This window comes from Peromyscus californicus, unplaced genomic scaffold (assembly GCF_007827085.1).
Source record: "Peromyscus californicus insignis strain IS unplaced genomic scaffold, ASM782708v3 Scaffold_7__1_contigs__length_154581171, whole genome shotgun sequence".
Lineage (NCBI taxonomy): Eukaryota > Metazoa > Chordata > Mammalia > Rodentia > Cricetidae > Peromyscus > Peromyscus californicus.
The window spans coordinates 1,869,835-1,889,006 of NW_026294595.1; the positions used below are offsets into that span (position 1 = coordinate 1,869,835).

Below are 19,172 nucleotides of genomic sequence, written 5' to 3' on the forward strand. Positions count from 1 at the left end.
GTCTTCCTGCTTTGCAGATGGAGAGGTTGAAGAGCAGAGGAGAGTGATAGGAGTAGATTTCAATGTCTCTTTGTTTTCTAATTTCATTTTCTTTTTTAAGTGCTGTTTTACTGTCCCTCTCCCCCTTTTCCATTGGTTGAGCTTGACCATCCTGTATCTTTTCTTTATTGTTCTCCAAATTAAATGAGCTAGCAGTAACTTTAGGCTTGCATTTCTGAATCTTTGAGCTTGGTACTCTGAGGCAGCTCTCCCGTATTCATGCAGTGCTACCCTGGTAGGTGGAATAGATTGAACTGAGGATTCACAGGTGTAGTGCCATCTTGTTCTTCACAGGTGTTTCCGGAAACTAAATGTTACAGATTCTAAGACTTTTTATCTCAGAATTTCAGTTGTCCTTTTTGATCTTTGATAAGTGAATAAATGTGTTTTAATGGGATTTGTACAGGTTTTACAGGCAATGGGATACCCAACAGGTTTTGATGCAGATATTGAATGTATGAGCTCCGATGAAAAATCAGATAATGAAAGCAAAAATGAAACAGTGTCTTCAAACTCAAGCAATAATACTGGAAATTCTACAACTGAGACCTCCAGTACCTTAGAGGTATACTTGTGTTCTTTTCTTCCTTGGAATAAAGTAGTGCAAGTGCTGTGGAAACCTTAGAAATGTGGAAAAGAACAGGTGTCTCATAGAGGCATATATTACTAATAGTTTGAGTGGTAGTGGGTATCAAACTAAACCTTGTGGATATTAGGCAAGCACTCTACCACTGAGCCACAGCTGGAGCTCTCTAATTGCTTGTTTTGTTTATTTATTTATTTTTTGGTTTTTTTGAGACAGGGTTTCTCTGTGTAGCTTTGCGCCTTTCCTGGAACTCACTTGGTAGCCCAGGCTGGCCTCGAACTCACAGAGATCCGCCTGGCTCTGCCTCCCGAGTGCTGGGATTAAAGGCGTGCGCCACCACCACCCGGCAGTTTTGTTTATTTTTGAGACTGGGAAAATAGTAGTCCAGGCTGGCTTCCACCAACTCCCTGTATAGCTGAGGTTGACACTGAACTTGTAACCTCCTGTTCTACCTTCCAGGTGCTGGGATTACAGGAGTATTGCCACAACATCTGGCTCTTTTACCTTAATTGTGCCCAGATTTATTTCTGAATATACTTAGGAAGGCAGCCATGTTTCAACATAGCTTTACATCTTGATTTTCTTTTATGAACTCAAAAAGCATCTGTCAACATACCTATGCAAAAAAATAGATATACCCCAATTCAAGTAGCCTACTGGCCATAGAAGATAATTATAATGTATCAAGACTATCGGTACTAACTGAAGAACAAAAACCTAAAAGATCTAGTAGAGGAAACAGATTTTTTAAAGTGCATGCATGCTAAGCTGGGGCACATGAGGGTATGCATAAGTTCACCATTTAATTTGTGCATCCTTACAGGAGGGCGCAGACTGCCAACTGTGTATTTCAGAATTAGAGACAGTCCTAGACTGTGAACTAGTGATCCCAGATAATAGAATGGAATGAATCTAAGTACTGAGTATTTATAGTGCATTGGGAGGAGCTCCTGTTGGCTGCATTCTCTCTTTGGAATAATAGCAGAAACTCACATTTATTTTATTTTTTTTTAACGAAAGGTGCTTGTTGGGGGTGAGGAAGCACATATACATAGCAGACATAGAGCACACAGAGAAAAAGACTCTGCAAAGCAGAGGGACTACTCAGAAAGCTGAGAAACCCAGTCTCTTCTCCAGGGACTTTAAAGCCTCTATAGAGTCTTCCTTCCCTAATTTAGGGTTAGTCAGAAGAAAGACAAGATGGTTGATTGACCCAGGACTGTTGTGTGACATGTCCTGAGCAGGTCCTGAACTTGAGCCTGCCCATCACAGGGCTTGCTGGTGGGAGACAAAAGCCACCAAGGCCTTTGTTTTAAGCTACCAGGCTTTTGTCTCAAGTCAAAAGCTGACCATCTTGAAAATTTGCCATCTCTCTTGCCTAGCCATGGCCCCTCTCCCTGTCTGTCTGCCTAACAGGGAGTCTAACTCCTAGTCCTCATTACCCTTCCTTGGTGGGGAGAGTTTAAGGGGACAACTCCTCTTAGCTTCTTGGAGCTGACAAAGGGTTGACAATGTGGGCAGCAGTCAGTGTTTTAAAAGAGGGGTCATCTAAGTGACTATGATAAAATTTAACTGATGGCAATGATACAGAGCACAAGAAAGCTATTTGGTGATGGTATGTATCTTTGGAGCTTATTGTGTGAGGTAGCATCTTGATGAGTTGGTCCTCAAAAGAAATCCCAAGATAGGTCTTAAAATGATACCAACTTCAGAAGTCTGAGATGAGCCCCCAGAGTGATACTGTCTAGGAGTCTTGGTCAAGTTTATTTTCTGCCAGTTAAAAGAGTAAAAAATAGGAAAAATCTGTAGACAGCAGATAGCAGCAAAGAAATTTCAAGCCCAAAAGATAGAATGGCAGGCAGTTGAAGGAAGAAAGCATTTTATTGAGGATGAGGAAACACATACACAGCAGACATGCAGAAAAAAAAAGACCTCCTGCAAATCAGAGGGGAGACTTGGAAAGCCAAAAAAAAATCCTTACATTAAAAAAAAAAAACAAAATCAACTTTCCTACCCTTAGTTGTAAGAATAAGTAATTGTTAAGGACTCAAGTCTGTAAATCCCTGTCAGTAACTTTAGCCCCAGGTGCTTCAAACAGTGTTCAGAACCTGAAGATGCACCACTGCAGAAAGCAGAAAGATAGATTCATAGTAGGTGCTCCAGATAAATGCAATAATGTGAAATCTCAAAGGAAGAAGTAGTTGTTCCTGGCACATACACATACAGCCATGCAAAATTAGAATGCTGCAGCAAGAACAGTTCTGCATGAGGACTTTTGCCATCCCAGGAATAGGGGGAAGCAGGTATTCTGGGCTGAAAGAAGACAAGATGTCATGACCTGGAGTTGCAAGTACATGTCTGAGAAATGCCAAGTGCGCTGGTTGGTATGGAGAACACTGATGGAGTGTAAAGTCTGAGGAGGACACTAAGTTCTCCTACTGAAGAGGGTAGGTAGGGAGTCTGTTAGCAGAGGATTGCTCATTTACTGGTGGTAGTGAAAGGACCACATACTGTTTTGTTGACAGTGATATGTTTACCAGGACAAGTAAGGGCTTATAAATTATGAAGTTCAGGTGACTAGATTACAGAGGGAATTAGGAAAGAAAAGAGCAGTGTGAGCTGCTCTCATAGCAGCTACACAAGTTTTGATAGTGGGTACTGTTTACCCTTTGTGGTAATCAAGTGGAGACCTCTTATTTCTTCATATAATATAGTTTAATTGATCAAAATTGGTGATTTATGTGTGCTGGGGTGTGTGTGTGTGTGTGGGGGGGGAGATAAAGCATATTTGTTTGCATAAAAAGGGTTTGGTAGTTTGGACCCATCCTTCTAATAAGGCTGTAATATATCCCCATCCCTATATTGCCATACTTCTCTTTGGCCTTTGACTTGCTAATTCTCCCTTTTCCCTTGATGCCTACTCATGATTGGTCTGGCACTTATCCCTTTAAAGCCAGGTGTGCATGCCAATTTTAAGAAAACTGTCCTGATTACCTTTAAAAGTAATTCTTTGTGGATGGGTGTGGCAGTAGTTGGCTGTAATCCCAGCTCTTGGAAGGAATGAGAATATAAAACTCGAGTTCCACTGGGCAGTGGTGGCGCACACGTTTTATCCTAGCAGTCAGGAGGCTGAGGCAGGCAGATCTCTGAGTTCAAGGCCAGCCTGGTCTACAGAGTGAGTTCCAATATAGCCAAAGCTATGCAGAGAAAACCTGTCTCAAAAACAAAAACAAAAAAACAAACCAAACCAAAACAAAACAACAAAAACATTGAGTTCTAGCTTGCTTGGACTAGAGAATGAATTCAAAGGGAGATTTCACCTCACCAGTACAAAACAGAGTATGGTATATTCTCCCATGTTTTCACAGCAGGTACCTGCTCTGTAACACACACAGTTTTACAGTGATGAAACCAGGGAATGACTACTTGTATTGTTATTTTTAAACTTCAAAATCCATAGTTTATAGCCTATTGCTTTTACATTAGGTATCTTCAGATATGTTTAGAGGGACTGAGAGGCATGTAGAAACATTTGCCTCTCACATCCAAAATTGAGAGTTATTTCTTGCACACCTAACGATGGAAACGGTGAACCTCAAGGCATCAAGCAAATTCTGGTTGTTGTATCTGCTTTGCTAGTTACCTACAGTCTCAGAACATGAACAGTTCAGTTCAGACCCTGGACTACTGTGGAGTGAGTAGCAAGGTTGCCTTGGGTTTTTCAATGAAGGCAGAACTGCTTCAAAGGCAGGCTGTTGAGATGACTACAGTAATTACCACTTGCAGAGTTTCATCACCTTTGATAATGTTTTGCCATGAGGGGACAAAGGTGATTCATTTTAGCCCTTAAATGTCTTCAAGTAGAATTAATGAGTTTACTTTGAGCATAATTATATTAAAAAGAAATTCAGTGTTCTGAAGTCTTGATTGAACCTCTATCTTCCCTGTCTCTTAGGTAAGAACTCAGGGTCCTATCCTCACAGCAAGTGGCAAAAACCCTGTAATGGAGCTCAATGAAAAGAGGAGAGGTCTCAAGTATGAACTCATCTCAGAGACTGGTGGAAGCCATGACAAGCGCTTTGTAATGGAGGTGTGTACCTAGATACATACCCACCTTATTTTTCATCTCACAGACATATTCTTGAACTGACAGTAGAAAGCATTTTAGCTTTTATTATTTTAAGAACACTTTTTGACTTTCAGTATTATGATTGTTCTTAAAATTTTTCATTTTTTAGATTTGTTTATTTTACTTTATGTGTACTAATGTTTTGCTTGCATGTATGTATGTGTATCATTGCTTGTTGAATCCCCTGAAATTGGAGTTACAGATGGTTGTGAGCCACATGTGAGTGCTAAGAATTGAACCCAGGTCCTCTGTAAGAGCATCAAGTGCTCTTAACCATTGAACTATTTCTCCAGCCCTATGATGTCTTGAATTAAAACCACGTACAAGGAGTTGTCTAAGATAACTGTAAAGTGCTGTTTGTAATTTCAGGTAGAAGTAGATGGACAGAAATTTAGAGGTGCAGGTCCAAACAAGAAAGTGGCCAAGGCAAGTGCAGCACTAGCTGCCCTGGAGAAGCTGTTTTCTGGACCCAATGCAGCAAATAATAAGAAAAAGAAGATCATTCCTCAGGTATGAGTGAAGCAACCATTGTAATATTAAGTTAAATTTCCTGCTTATTTGCCATTTTACTGTCTCCTTTAGTCTTATTTTTTTTAAGCCCACATTTGGGAATCAAGATAGGCAGATAGATCCCTGTGAGTTCCAGGTCAGCCTGGTCTACATATGGAGTTCCAAACCAACCAGGGCTACATATTTATCAGTGTCTCTGAATGTATGTCACATGTGTGAGGGTGCCTATGAGCCCAGACGAGAGTGTGAGATCCCTTGAAGCTGCCTGTAGTTGCAGGTGGTCAAGGCAGTGGTGAGGCACCAGAAGTAGATACTGGGAACCAAATTCAGAGCAGTTAGCACTCTTTACCGCTGAGCCATTACCCTACCCCCACCATATTTTTAATTGACATGTAAGGTAAGGGGTTTCATTATGACTTTTCTTTTTTGGTTTTTTGAGACAAGGTTTCTCTGTGTGACCCTTGGCTGTCCTGGAAGTTTCTCTGGCCTTGAACTCAGAGATCCGCCTGCCTCTGCCTCCTGAGTGCTGGGATTAAAGGTGTGCGCCACCACAGCATGGCTTATTATGATATTTTTATACATGTTTGTCATGGTACTTTGTTCTCCCAACCCACTATCCTCTCCCCTGTCCCAATCCCTTCTAACCCAATGCTGGTACTTTTCTCCTCCCAAATGGTCTTATTTTGTACATAATGATCTCTATTTCCATCCATATTTTCTGGAAATAACCATAATTTCATCTTCTTTATAGCTAAATAAAATCTCTCTCTCTCTCTCTCTCTCTCTCTCTCTCTCTCTCTCTCTCTCCTCTCTCTCTCTCTCTCTTCTCTCTTCTCTCTCTCTCTCTCTCTCTCTCTCTCTCTCTCTCTCTCTCTCTCTCTCGTCTTTCTGGTGTGTGTGTGTGTGTGTGTGTGTGTGTGTGTGTGTGTGTGTGTGTTTCTCTGTGTAGCTTTGGTGCTTTTCCTGGAACTAGCTCTGTAGACCAGGCTAGCCTTGAACTCACAGTGATCCACCTGCCTCTGTCTCCCAAGTATTGGGATTAAAGGTGTGCGCCACCACTGCCTGGCTCCTGACTGTCTTATCTGTCATTTGATGGTGGTTTTCTTTGCTGTGTAGTGGAAGCAACCGCCTTTGTTGGTTCTTGAGTTTATCTCCGGTGCTTTTGGAATTCTTTCAGAAAGTCCTTGCCTGTGCCTGGATCTTCACATGTTTTCCCTTAGCACTTTTGTTTTTTTGGTCTGAGTGAGAGACTAGGCCTTAGTTTCCTTCTTCTACATGTAGATATCCTTTGTCTTTGTGGATGAGGTGGTCTTTTTTCCAATATGTGGTGTTTTTTTGTTTTGTTTTGTTTTTGTTTGTTTGTTTGTATTTTTAAAGATTTATTTATTTATTTATTATGTATACAGTGTTCTGTTTGCATGTATCCCTGCAGGCCAGAAGAGAAAGCCAGATCTCATTACAGATGGTTGTAAGCCACCATGTAGCTAGAGTTTTCCTGCCTGGCCCACAGTCAGGACAAATCTCTCTCATCCGCCAGTCCCACAGCTGCTCAGACCCAACCAAGTAAACACAGAGACTTATATTGCTTACAAACTGTATGGCTGTACCAGGCTTCTTGCTAACTGTTCTTACATCTTAAATTAATCCATTTCCATAAATTTATACCTTGCCACGTGGCTCGTGGCTTACCGGCATCTTCACATGCTGTTTGTCATGGTGGCGGCTGGCAGTGTCTCTCTGACTCAGCCTTCCACTTCCCAGAATTATTCTCCTCCTTGTCCTGCCTATACTTCCTCCTGCCTGACTACTGGCCAATCAGTGTTTTATTTACTAACCAATCAGAGCAACACATTTGCCATACAGAACATCCCACAGCACCACCATGTGGGTGCTGGGAATTGAACTCAGGTCCTCTGGAAGAGCAGCTAGTGCTCTTAACCTCTGAGCCATCTCTCCAGCCCCCAATGTGTGTTTTGACACCTTTGTCAAACAATAAGTGGCTGTAGCTGTGTGGACTTATTTCTAGATCTTCTAGTTTACTCCCTTGATCTGTGCTGGTTTGTGCTAGTGCCATGCTGTTGCTGTTATTATGGCTCTGTAGTGTGATTTGAGATGAGCTATTATGATGCTTCCAGTCTTAAAGTTCACTATAGAAATCGTTGGTCTCTCATTAGGTTTATTCCTGGTTATTTTGCTTAGAAGCTGTTATGAATTTGGCAAGTTTGTTACTTTTATATATATATCAAAGTTAATTTTTATATTCTGCCACTTTGTTGAGAGTGTTTATTAGATTTAACTTTCTTGTGTGAAGTCTTTAGGGTCTTCTAAGCATAGGATCTTATCATTTGCAAATGGGATAATTTGACTTCTTTTCTGCCCCCCACTTCTTATCTGATTGCTCTAAGTAGGACTTTGAGCACTATATTAAGTAACAATAGAAAAAATTGACACCCATCTCATTTATGATTTTTTTTTTTCACATTTAGTATAATGTCAGCTATGTCTTTTTTTAAACGTTCATTTATTTGTTGCAGGAGGGAGGCATACATGTCAAGACATGCATGTGAAGTTAGGACAACGTGTAGGAATTGGTTCTGTTCTATACTACGTGTACTTGAGGATAACTCAGTTCATCAGGATCAGTGGCAATTACCCTTACCTGCTAAGCCATTTCATTGGCCCTCTTCTGGAATTTTTTTTTTTAATTTTTTTTTTAATCATGAAGAGATGTTGAACTTTGTCAAAAAGCCTTTTTTTTTGCATCTATTGAGATGATCCTGTGATTTCTGCCCTCAAATTTGCTTATGTGTTACTTAAGCTTTGTGAAATTGTTTATTCTTAATGTCTTGGCAGCTTTCTCTTTGGGATCGGTTATAAGTAATGCACATCAAGACACTACTTCTTTGTTCAGTGGGCTTTTTGGTTTCAGCCCATAATTTTATGGAGAGTGAAATCATTATTGGTACAGTGAGGAATGGAGGTATTTGGGCTTTGCAGTAAGAACATTTGTCCAGTTTAGGTCACTGCATGCCTGCTGGAGCTTACTCACTCCCAGTCTGTAGCTACTCATCCACTTTGTTATCACCCTGCCCTTATGTGTTGTGGTAGTTGTTGTTTATTTGTTTGAGGGGGAGGGGAGACACAGAGAGAGAGAGAGAGAGAGAGAGACAGAGACAGAGACAGAGACAGAGACAGACAGAGAGAGACAGAGACAGAGACAGAGAGAGACTCTCCTCTGTGGGCAGCATAAAACATGACTGTGTTGTCTGTATAGACTACTGCTTTGGGAATGGCAATGCCACTGGAGGCCTAGGATCTTTATAAGGTATTTGGGAAAGATGGCCCCTTAGTTACATGTATTAGCACGAGATTCTTTCATCCTTCCATTTTTGTATCACAAAGACATTTTTTTAAAACATATTTTATGTGTCAATTACATAATTCTGAGGGAAAAGAGATAACGTGAGTAAAATGTAAAACACATTGTCTTATAGTGAGTGCTGGTGGTGACACTAATGTCTGAGTATATATTATGTGATAGAAACAAATACATTAAATGTTTAGACTAATGAAAGGAGCTTAGACAATTTGAACTTCAGTGAAACATATTTAGATTCTTTTACATATGGTAAATCCATTATAGGAGGGTAGAACACCATCACATTTTACAGAGGAAGAAATTAAGAAACTTGTAGGTAGTTACATGATTAATAGATGAAGCTCCCTGTCAAAGGCACTGTGAGAAGAAGGGGGTTAGGGGAGGAAGATTAAAGAAAAGCAAAGTATGTATAAAATGTACATACACTGTACTTTGTTTGCTAATTAAAAGTGGTAATTATATATATATGGCACAGTGCCATAGCCCTTAATCCCAGTACTCGGGAGGCATATGCAGATGGATCTCTTTGAGTTCAAGGCCAGCCTGGTCTACATAGTGAGTTTCAAAACGAACAAACCAAACCCCAAACTTGTCCCTCTTTTCCTTTTAAATGATGAAATAGGAAAAACAACTTTAATTTCCATGTGGATGCATAGAAAAAAAAATCAATCTAAGAAATGTGCTCCAAGGGACAGCAGTACTCTTAGGTTGTACTTGCTATCTAGACAAGAAGGAAAGCCAGAGGGCTGTGGCATAACAGAGTTCCAGGTGTCGGGGAAGTTGCTGCTGCTGCTTTAATTCTGGGCACGGGCTGCCTCCATTTGGTGCTGAGAAAACTGCTGCCTAGGTACTAGTCTCCATTTGCTTCTCAGGATGTTATCAGTCCTGTACTCTGAAATTTAAGATAAACAGAGAGAGAGAGAGAACAACTGAGAAAATGATGGTAGTGATTGCATGTTCCTTCAGTTACCCACTGTTAAATCTTTCTTCTATTTATTTCTTTCATTTAACTTTGCTGTGGGTGGGTGGTTGGATTCTTTGAGACTAGTTCTCACTCTGTAGTTCAGGCCAGTCTTTAATTTACAATCGTTCTGCCTCAGCCTTATAAGTGCTGGGATGGACACTCACCACCATGCTCAGCTCCACTCTCTCTTAGATGTCATCATTTATTTCCTTCATAACTACTTCTAGCTGGTGAGATAATGTAGGGATTGTGGAAGGAAGACTGACAGTGAGAAACTTTCTCTTGCTTTTTCTGAGGATTATAGCAGATGCACATCCAGGCTGATAGGAATAGGGCATTATCAAGCTCTTTTTTCCTATGATGTCAGCCTTAACAATAGTTGTAGTTATGTAAGATTGCTGGCACATGGCAAGTAGCCTTTCCCCAGTGGTAGAGCTCCTCCCAGTTCACCACCATCTAACTCAGTTATAAGATAAGCAGGGCTGGTGTGGTTTCCACAATCCACAGCCATCCTGTATGGTATAGGCTAGGTACCTGTTTTTAAAGAAACCTTTTCTGGTTGAACTATGTAGACTTACAGTGATAACAGTGTTACACATCTGTGGATGATTTTAATCCAGTATTTGGGGAACCCTGTGAGATTTCTTTAGTTTCTGAGTCATATAGAAACAGCTGAACATGTTATGCTGTCTTTGCAGCAGTGCCCCCGCCCCCCCCCCCTTCTTTTCTATACTCAGCAATGCTATATGTTCTTTCATTAGAGCACATACTACTTTCTTTGGTTGTAAGTATTTTTAGGGGTCTCCTGCTTCAAAAAAGAAGAGTAGGTAATTCTACCAGGTAGTAGAAAATGTGTTATCCTTGGTTTGGTATCTAACTTGAAACTGTTATACAGTGGGATTGGCTGCCTAAGTTTTCCAGGGCAGTCTGCTGATGTCTGAGGGAGGGAGGGTGAGGGTGCTCTCCGTATATCCAGCCATGATCCTGATGATGGTCTTAAGATACTTAGGGCCTAATGAGTCTGTAAATAGGTACAAAGTAAAAACAAAAGGCATTTTAATTCATGGTTAGTTAAGATGAGTCTTGTCTCTTGAATTGATATTTGAGGCTGTCTAGTTAGCAGCTGAGTAATTCAGGGGTCAGAGGGACATCTGTTGGTGGTGCCTTTTTTATTCAGGCGTAGCATCTTCTCCACAAACATTCTGAAATGGTAGGTGAGGGCTTCTCAGGTGACACTGACACAATTTCAGGGGTATATTTCATTAGGGTGGGGAAAGCATGATGACAGGAGGAGGAGGAGGAGGTGGCTGACTCATTATGCCCACAGTCAGGAAGCAGAGAGCAGGAATAGATGCCCTTTGAAACCAGGGCTTCTGTGGCAAAAGGCCAGAGACATTTTGTTGCATGTTTCATCCATCTGAACATTTGTTTTATATTCACTTAAATTTGTTTTATCAATTATGATAAACACTATTAGAATTAAGGATTCAGAATATAAGCAGAGAAAAAAACAAAAGTAAAATTAATATTAAGTAAAATCTTTAAATTATAGAGGTATAAATGTACAAAATAAGGTTTTCTCAATTCTTTTAGTAAAAACAGGATCAATTATTTTTCTAGATTATATAGAAAGATTATTGCCACCTTGATCAGTAAATTTTAGTATTTACAAAGCCTACGTTCAGGGTCTGGAGCAATGGCTCAGTGATTAAGAGCACTTGTTCTTGAGGACAACTTGGGTTTTTTTTCCCAGCACCCACTTGGTGGCTCCAGGTCCAGGGGACTTGCCCTCTTTTGACTGCCACAGGTACCAGTCATGCATGTGATGTATACATAGACACAGATGGGCAGAGACGAAGCACTCTCATACACAAAATTAATCTTTAGTCTGGGTTAAAATATTAGTTAGATAATGAAATTAGTGGTAACATAAATTAGATCTGTGTGGAGTCACTCTACAGTCAAATATGATTACTTTGAGCTCAATTGTGTCTTTTTTGAAAAATATCCATTCATTTTTAGAAACCATAAAATTAATGTGTTCAGTGTGCTTGATAGCCAGGAATCAATGTTTTGTGTATGGCTTGGCTAATTTCAGCAAAAAGAGAAATGGCTGTCTATGTCACATCCATTCTATTTTGGAGGTTTTTTATGGCTGCTTAGAGCTAAGGTGTGGTTCTGAAGGAAGCCCCTGGCATTACCTGCTGTGGGCTTCTACCACAGGAGGGATCCAGTAGTTTCTAGCTGATACTTTGTGTGCACCCCCCCACCCTCCTTCTGTCTAGTTTGAGTTTTTATTGCGTTTTTGTACTGAAAAAGAAGCATATAGTATTTTAACACTAGACACAGCTTGATTTTTCTGAAATGTTTCATGTGGGAAAAGGTTATATATTTTAGGAGTCTCGTCATTTTTTTCTTTTAGTGTTGATGTCTGTTTTATACCCACTGCTGCTTCTAATGTAAGAAAAACAAAGTAGGTCTATCATCCTCATTTTATAGTTAATGGTGGAGATTGCCTGAGCGAGATGATGGGATGTCATCAGTGTTCCATGGCATTTGAAGCAGGTGGAGGTTTCAGGTGGTTTTTACTTAATGATTGGTACATGCAAACACAAGCAGAAGGAACAAACTCAAAGAAAGCCTAGGACCTCCTGAAGTGATAAGGGACTGGGACATCTTTGGTCTGCCTGTCTTAGACTGTTCTTTCTTTTTTTTTAAACCCCACTCAGGTTCACAGCTAACTCAAGGTAGTTTATTGCTGGAATATTTTCTACCTCTGGGTGGAAAATTCAGTGTTTTTAAACCAATGTGTCAGGTGTTCCTAATGACTTTGGGTGTAATTTGACCCAAATTTGTGTGTAGAAGGTTTTTCCTGGGTAACCTCCCCCCACCACTGCCCAGTGAGACATAGTCACTCAGTATTTTCCTATGTTCAGCATGTTCTTCAGAATAGCTCATTAAGACGGATGTCATTTCTATTTTGCAGATAGTCCACCGAGGAGTTCTACCTGTAGATGGCTTACTGTCTCACCTGAAGCTCCATAGCAAATGAGAGGCTGACAATTCTTTCAGTGATGAAATTATTATTGTTGTTAATACAGGCAAAGGGTGTTGTGAATACGGCAGTATCTGCAGCAGTTCAGGCAGTTCGGGGCAGAGGAAGAGGAACTCTGACAAGGGGAGCGTTCGTGGGGGCCACAGCAGCTCCTGGCTACATAGCTCCAGGTTAGTGCCACTTGCTAAAGATCAAACGCCTTTTTGATTCCAGGCCTGGAGACCAGCATTTCCTCATTCTCCAAAGTTGTTTGTGGTCTCTGGAAATACTGCACATGTGTAAGAGGAGTGAATGTGTGTGTGTGTGTGTGTGTGTGTGTATCCCCCCCCCCCCAAAAAAAAAAAAAAAAGGATGTGCTGAGTAACTAGAGCCTTTCTGGAGGGAGAAGAGAGATAAGCGTGGATGACTTTGGATGAAGGAACATATTTTGATAGAGGAATCTAAAAGCTATCCTACAAACTATGGTGCTTGGACAGCAGAGCAGGGTATATTCTGTGGTGGATACCACAGTCATGCTTGGTTTACCAGAATTGCTATGGGGCTTCTTAATAGGGGTGTATCCTGGCTAAATTAGCACTTATGAAGTTCAGTATTTGAGAACAGTCAAAGAAATACAACACAAGGTGGCGGGGAGAGGAGAGAGAGAGAGAGAGAGAGAGAGAGAGAGAGAGAGAGAGAGAGAGAGAGAGAGAGAGAGAGAGAGAGAGAGAGAGAGAGAATGTGTGTGTGTGTGTGTGTGTGTGTGTGTGTGTGTATGGCAGGTATTTCCATGTAAGTTACTTCACTTCTTACTCCTCAGTGTTTCCTCGGGTGGAAGTTAGTTTCCAGGCAGGGCAACCAGGTCTGGGTGGAACAAGCAGCGTAGTAAGAACTTTGATGCAGGTGCTAACATTCCCGAAGCTATTGGCCTTTTTAGTTTACCACATGGCTTGAGAGAGATCCAGAAAGCTGCCCACTATCAGCCTTCTGTTCAGATCTGTATGTTGTTTTAACATGTCCAGCTGGTTTGTTAAAGTGACATTCTTTATGATAGTGAAGCAGTGAAAATTTTCACTTGACAAGCCATTTGTATTTGTTGACCAAGATGAAATTTGTATGAATATTATGGCCTGTCTTTTTTTTTTTCTTTTTTCTTTTTTTCTTTTTTTTTTTAAAGGGAACATCCTTAAGAATTCCCTAGAATTGCTTTACTGTGCATGTTGTTGCCATTTGGGAATTTTTATGAATGATGTGGCTTTGGAATTACAAGTTTACTCTGGTTGCATCCCTAGAGGATATGTCTTACGGAGTTCTCTTACTTTGCAACAAACACACCACAGATTTTACTGTTGTTGAGCTTATAGTGTGGAAGGAAAGTAACAAAAGTCAGCAAGTAACAAAACTTAAAACAGATGAGTCTGGGAGGATATGGGCATCTTGTCGTGAGAATGTAACAGAGTATCTCGATCTAGTCTAGTGGGTCCACGAAGGCTTCCCTGAAGAATTGACACTGGAATGGAGTGTGGAGAGTGAGCAGGCTGGGATGGAAGAACAAATTCCATGTGCAGAAACTCAATACTGTTGTAGGCTTTCTGTATAGAGAAATGAGGCTCTTTGCAGGCAGACGTTTGTGTGCTGTCATAGTTTCTGGAAATTTTCCTAAAAGCAGAGAGCCTTGAAAAAAAAAGTGTTTTGTACAGTTTTGGCTTCTTCTCCTATGTGACTTAAATTCTGAATGGGTACTTTAAACTACTGGTTAGTGAGGCTAAAATTGCTAGAATGGGGAGGAAGGGGGAGGTAGGGTAGTTGCTGAAGAGATGTGTTAGAGTTGCATGTTTCTTCTTGGCTCTTGGAGGGCCCTTGGCACAAGTACTAATGATGAGAACTTGATCCTTCGATAAAGCAGAAACACTAAATAATTGGATGGAAAACATGAGTGGTGGGATGTCTTTCTCTGGCCCGCCAGCTCCTACATAATGACATGGAAGCCTTTTCTTATTTGTGAAAGCGCAAGCCTATAGCTTAGGCTTGTTCCTAACTAGCTCTTAGAACTTAACCCATTTCTAGTAATCTACACTCTGCCACGTGGCGTGCAGCTGTTACCTCTCCTCCTGCACATCCTGCTTGCTGTGCCGCCTCTTTCCTTTTCCCTGTGTTCTCTCTCTGCTGTGAAGTCCCACCTGTACCTCCTGCTTAGCTATTGGCTGGTCAGCTTTTTATTACACCAATCACAATGATGCATTTTCACACAGTGTACAAATATCCCATAACAGTGGGAAGAGCTTGGGGTGGGGCGGAATGTGAGTTAAAGTTGATGAGTTACCCAGTCCTGGAGTCCATGGCTTGGATTTTGTTTTAGAATCTTAAGTACAGTGGAAAGTCATCAAGGGTTTCAAGGAGAGATGGGCAAAATTATATGTTATTTGTAAATATTACTCCTTCTATAGGGTAAAGAGTAGACGCAAGGACAGACATGGGCATAATGGCACAAGCTTGAAGGCTGTTGTAGATGTGTGCAATAGACTGTGGGAACCAGTAGATGGAGAGGGTAGATGGGTGGCAAGATGTGAACAGACTACAGGAAGCAACATTGTTCATAGGTGGAGTAAATTAGACTGAATTGTGAAGTTTCGAGAGTACTGCCAAGGTTTTTAGCTTGATGAACTAGGGGAGCAGTTGTGCCATTTCATGGGATGAAGAATACGAAAATAGGAGTGAAAGGAAATGCGGACATGTACTTTGATTCAGTTTGTGTCCAACATTAAGATACCTTTCTGTGAGCCTCACTTTCTTTATTGAAAATTAATAGTCTTAGCCTTATTCAGTAATGGGTATTTATTGAGATAAGTCTGTTTTTTGATGGCATGTTCTTTTGGGTCTCAGTCTGGTAATGTCTGTCATTGCCAGATCTTATGTCATTTGCTTCCTACCCAAGGGGTATGTAGCTGCGTTTAGTACAATGATTGATGCTGAGAGGGATTGTGTGTGTTTCCTGGTTTCCAGCTCTTTTGTCTTAAGCCATTGCTTTGACCTCTATACAAGGCTTGTCTCCTGAAGCTTGTAAAAACAAAACAAACCAGTTGTTTTTTGTGTGTGTGGGCAAGAAAGGGTTAAGGTTAACCTGGATCTTGATGTGTTTCTGTCACTTGTGGAGTGTCTTATGTCCACAGGGATGGCATAGGTGTTTTCACATGTACTTTAACTTCCCTGACCACTGAGCTGCTATGCGGAGCATGGATGCTCAGAGTCTTCATGTAACTCAGCCATCTTGCTAGTTAAAGGTCAGGGTTAGAATCCTGGTGGCCTGATTACTGGCTAACTTAACTAGTTGTAGTTTCAACTCTTTCAATAAAACCTTTGACATTGTAGCTTATGGAACTAGCACTCATTTCCTGGACTACATTTATGAAATATGAAATACAAACTTTTAAAACCATTTATTTTTATTTTGACCTTGGCTACTCTTGCTTTTCCTTATGTTTATCTTAGCTGTGTTGTGTCCTCTTGAAATCTACAGTTAGTGAGTATGGTGACTGTACTGTTCCTGTTTTAACTGCAGAGTGATGTGGCACCTGTCTGGCATGTACTTTAGTGCTTTATAAAAACTGAGCAAAGGGCTTTTGCTCCAGTGAGCACTCAGGGTCAGATGGGGCAGGAATAGACGTTTGATTGAGCATAGTGCATATTGGGAAGCTATAACATCATGGGTTGGACAGTAGAGGGGATATCAGTCCTGGGGAGCTGATATTTGATGCTGGTCTCAAGGATAAATCATTTTGAGCAGCATAAGCATAAGCAGTTCTAGAACAGTTGTGACTTGATATGATAGAAAAAAAATCTAGATTTGAGTAAGGCTTTATATAGCATTCATGTTGTGTTGTGCCTTGAGACAGGATCTCTCTATAGCCCTGGCTGACCTGGAACTTGCGAAGTTATAGAACTTGAACTTACAGAGTTCTATAACCTGTCTCTGCCTTTCAACTCTGAGATTAAAGGTGTGGGCCACTATGCCCAGCCTGCTTTGTTTCTATGTATTTAAAGACAGGATGCCCTGGAACCTTACTGCATGAATCCTAGACCTGCCTCAGCATCTATGGTGCTGGGATTACTAGCGTGCACAAACATGATGGGACTTTGTCATAGTTAGAGACCAATTAAAATATGTCCCCTGGGACTTGGCCAAACCATTGCCTATTTATATGCTTTTGAATTTCTTTTTCCTGAAAGATGAGAAATTACAGTTTTTATTAACGTGGTGTATCTAAACCTTACAGCAACACCATAAAGAAGCTTGGATTTTCCCATTTAAAAGATGGGAGTATGGCAAAATACGTGCTCTTTGCTTAAGGATATGCAAGCAGTTAATGCCAGAATTAACTCTTTCAGAAACAGTTGTGTTCTTAGTAGTACTTTTTGCTTACTACAATCAATTTTTTTTCCCATAGACAAGAGACACTAATGTATCAAGTTACCAACTTTTACAGGGAGACTTTGAGTTGGAGCCTGGCATTCAGATACTGTTAAATTATGGATCTTGTCACTGGGCTCATGACCTGACCCAAACATGCTCTTTTTTTTTTTTTTTAAGATTTATTTATTTATTATGTATACAGTATTCTGTCTGCACATATCCCTGCAGGCCAGAAGAGGGCACTAGATCTCAGAACAGATGGTTGTAAGCCACCATGTGGTTGCTGGGAATTGAATTCAGGACCTCTGGAAGAACAGCCAGTGCTCCTAACCGCTGAGCCATCTCTGTAGCCCCGAAACATGCTCTTTAGTGGCATTTGAGGCTGCAGCATGTTCTGTCACTTTTTTCTGAAAGGAACTATGGAAAGTTCCATGTTTCATCTTTGAGAAATTGGTAATTGCGGTGGTTCTGAGTATTATTTTGGTTAATAAATGTTGTTTGTTCTGCTAGGTTTAGGTGATAGAAAGCTACAATTTGATCTCTGCCACTTTAGTGGAGTATACAGACAAGTAGATAAACTGGAGAACAGTATAGAAGTGCAGATGGCGGGAGTGGGAGAGAGGACAAGGGGAGGAAGAAAAGAAAGGGGGAGAGAGGGGAGAGAGAACAGAAATGAACAGAACAAGGGAGGAGGAGGAGGGGGGGAGGAGGTTAGGGTAAGTTAAGGAGATCTCTGTAGATCACAGTGTGAGGCTTCTGTACCTGAGCAGAGCTAGGAAGTAGCTGGACTACTCTGTAGGGGTGCTGCTGGCCTTCTAGAGTCTGGGGTGCTCCAGTTAGGCCTGGACTGATGGCTCTCTTCTTCTTTGCACCAGGTTATGGAACACCGTATGGTTACAGCACAGCTGCCCCTGCATATGGTATGTACACCTTTTTACTGATTGCTCTTCTTAGCACATCTGTCACAGCAACACAGAACATAGTTTGTGACCAGGGGTTTCCATAAACAAGTCGGAGGATCTCAGATCTACTCATTCTGGTGACCCAACTTAAATTCCCTCAAATGCCACAACCTTGTGGTTCTTGGTTTGGTTGAAGTTGCTCTTCTCTCTGCTTTGCCTGATTGGAGAACTGCTTGTTCTTATTGCCTGTTTCTGACCATATGGAAATTAAATATTCAAAATAATTCTTCTTATAGCAAAACTATACTCCATTCAAAGGCTACTGAAGGGCCACACCAGTTTTTAGCCTGACCACCTGCCAGTTACATGGCCACATTGTTAGTTTCTGTATGGAATTTTATGAATGTGGGTGATTTGAGTCAAGAGAATGAAGCCATCACTTCAAATTTGTACCCATTAGTCTTTGCTATACATTTTGTTTGGGGAATGGATAGGTGTCATTGGTCCCACAGAGAGGATAGGGTTTATTGTCAATGTTAACTGTTTCTTCTCCAGAAGTCAGTAGCTGATGCTAGAAAATCCTAGGCTTGTCCCTTCTTTCCTTTTCAAAATAAAAAAATAGCAGATATATGAATGAACCCTAATGGCCCTTTGGATAACTTTTGAATGAGGTTTATGTGGCAATGGAGGCAGTAGGTTTGGAGTCAGTGATATGCTCTTAGACATCTTTTGTAACTCAGGTGGTGTATGTTACAGAATCAGCCACCATCTACAGGATGCTTGTCAATGAGAGAAGAGAGCAAAAGACTGTGTACGAGTGCGTGCGTGCGTGCGTGCGTGCGTGCGTGCGTGCGTGCGTGCGTGCGTGTGCGTGTGCGTGTGTGTGTGTGTGTGTGTCCACACAGCCCCAAACCAGGCATGCATGCACATGGAAAGCAAAGGTCCTCCATGCATCGCTATTCATGGCATGAATCCTCTACATGAGCTCGGACCTTCACCTTGTGCCTTTTCTCTTCACACATCAGCTTTACCATTTTTGTTTTGATGACAATTATAGGTCCTTAGACATTCAAAGTGTAGAGTTTGAATAGTTTAGCATGGGTCAAACGCATGTAGGAAGTTTTGTTTGGGCAAAGTGCAGATCCTAGACTTAAGTACTTTGCCTGGTTGTTTCTTCTGGTACATTCATATGGCTCAGTCTTCCCCATATACTGAACT

At 41.1% G+C, this 19,172-nt stretch overlaps 1 protein-coding gene across 9 annotated transcripts in view; it reads left to right on the forward strand.

Annotated features, from left to right (window-relative positions):
- Strbp (spermatid perinuclear RNA binding protein) overlaps positions 1-19,172 on the forward strand; it is a 142,263-nt gene that overhangs the window by 107,702 nt on the left and 15,389 nt on the right. For all 9 annotated transcript variants that reach the window (XR_008215476.1, XM_052726625.1, XM_052726620.1 and 6 more), the window contains 5 exons: positions 446-604; positions 4,581-4,715; positions 5,124-5,264; positions 12,709-12,832; positions 17,928-17,972. Coding sequence is in view for 8 of the 9 variants with exons in the window: in XM_052726625.1 (XP_052582585.1) it covers positions 446-604; positions 4,581-4,715; positions 5,124-5,264; positions 12,709-12,832; positions 17,928-17,972 (604 nt within the window). In the remaining variant the exon portion in view is untranslated. The remainder of the gene's footprint in view (positions 1-445; positions 605-4,580; positions 4,716-5,123; positions 5,265-12,708; positions 12,833-17,927; positions 17,973-19,172) is intronic.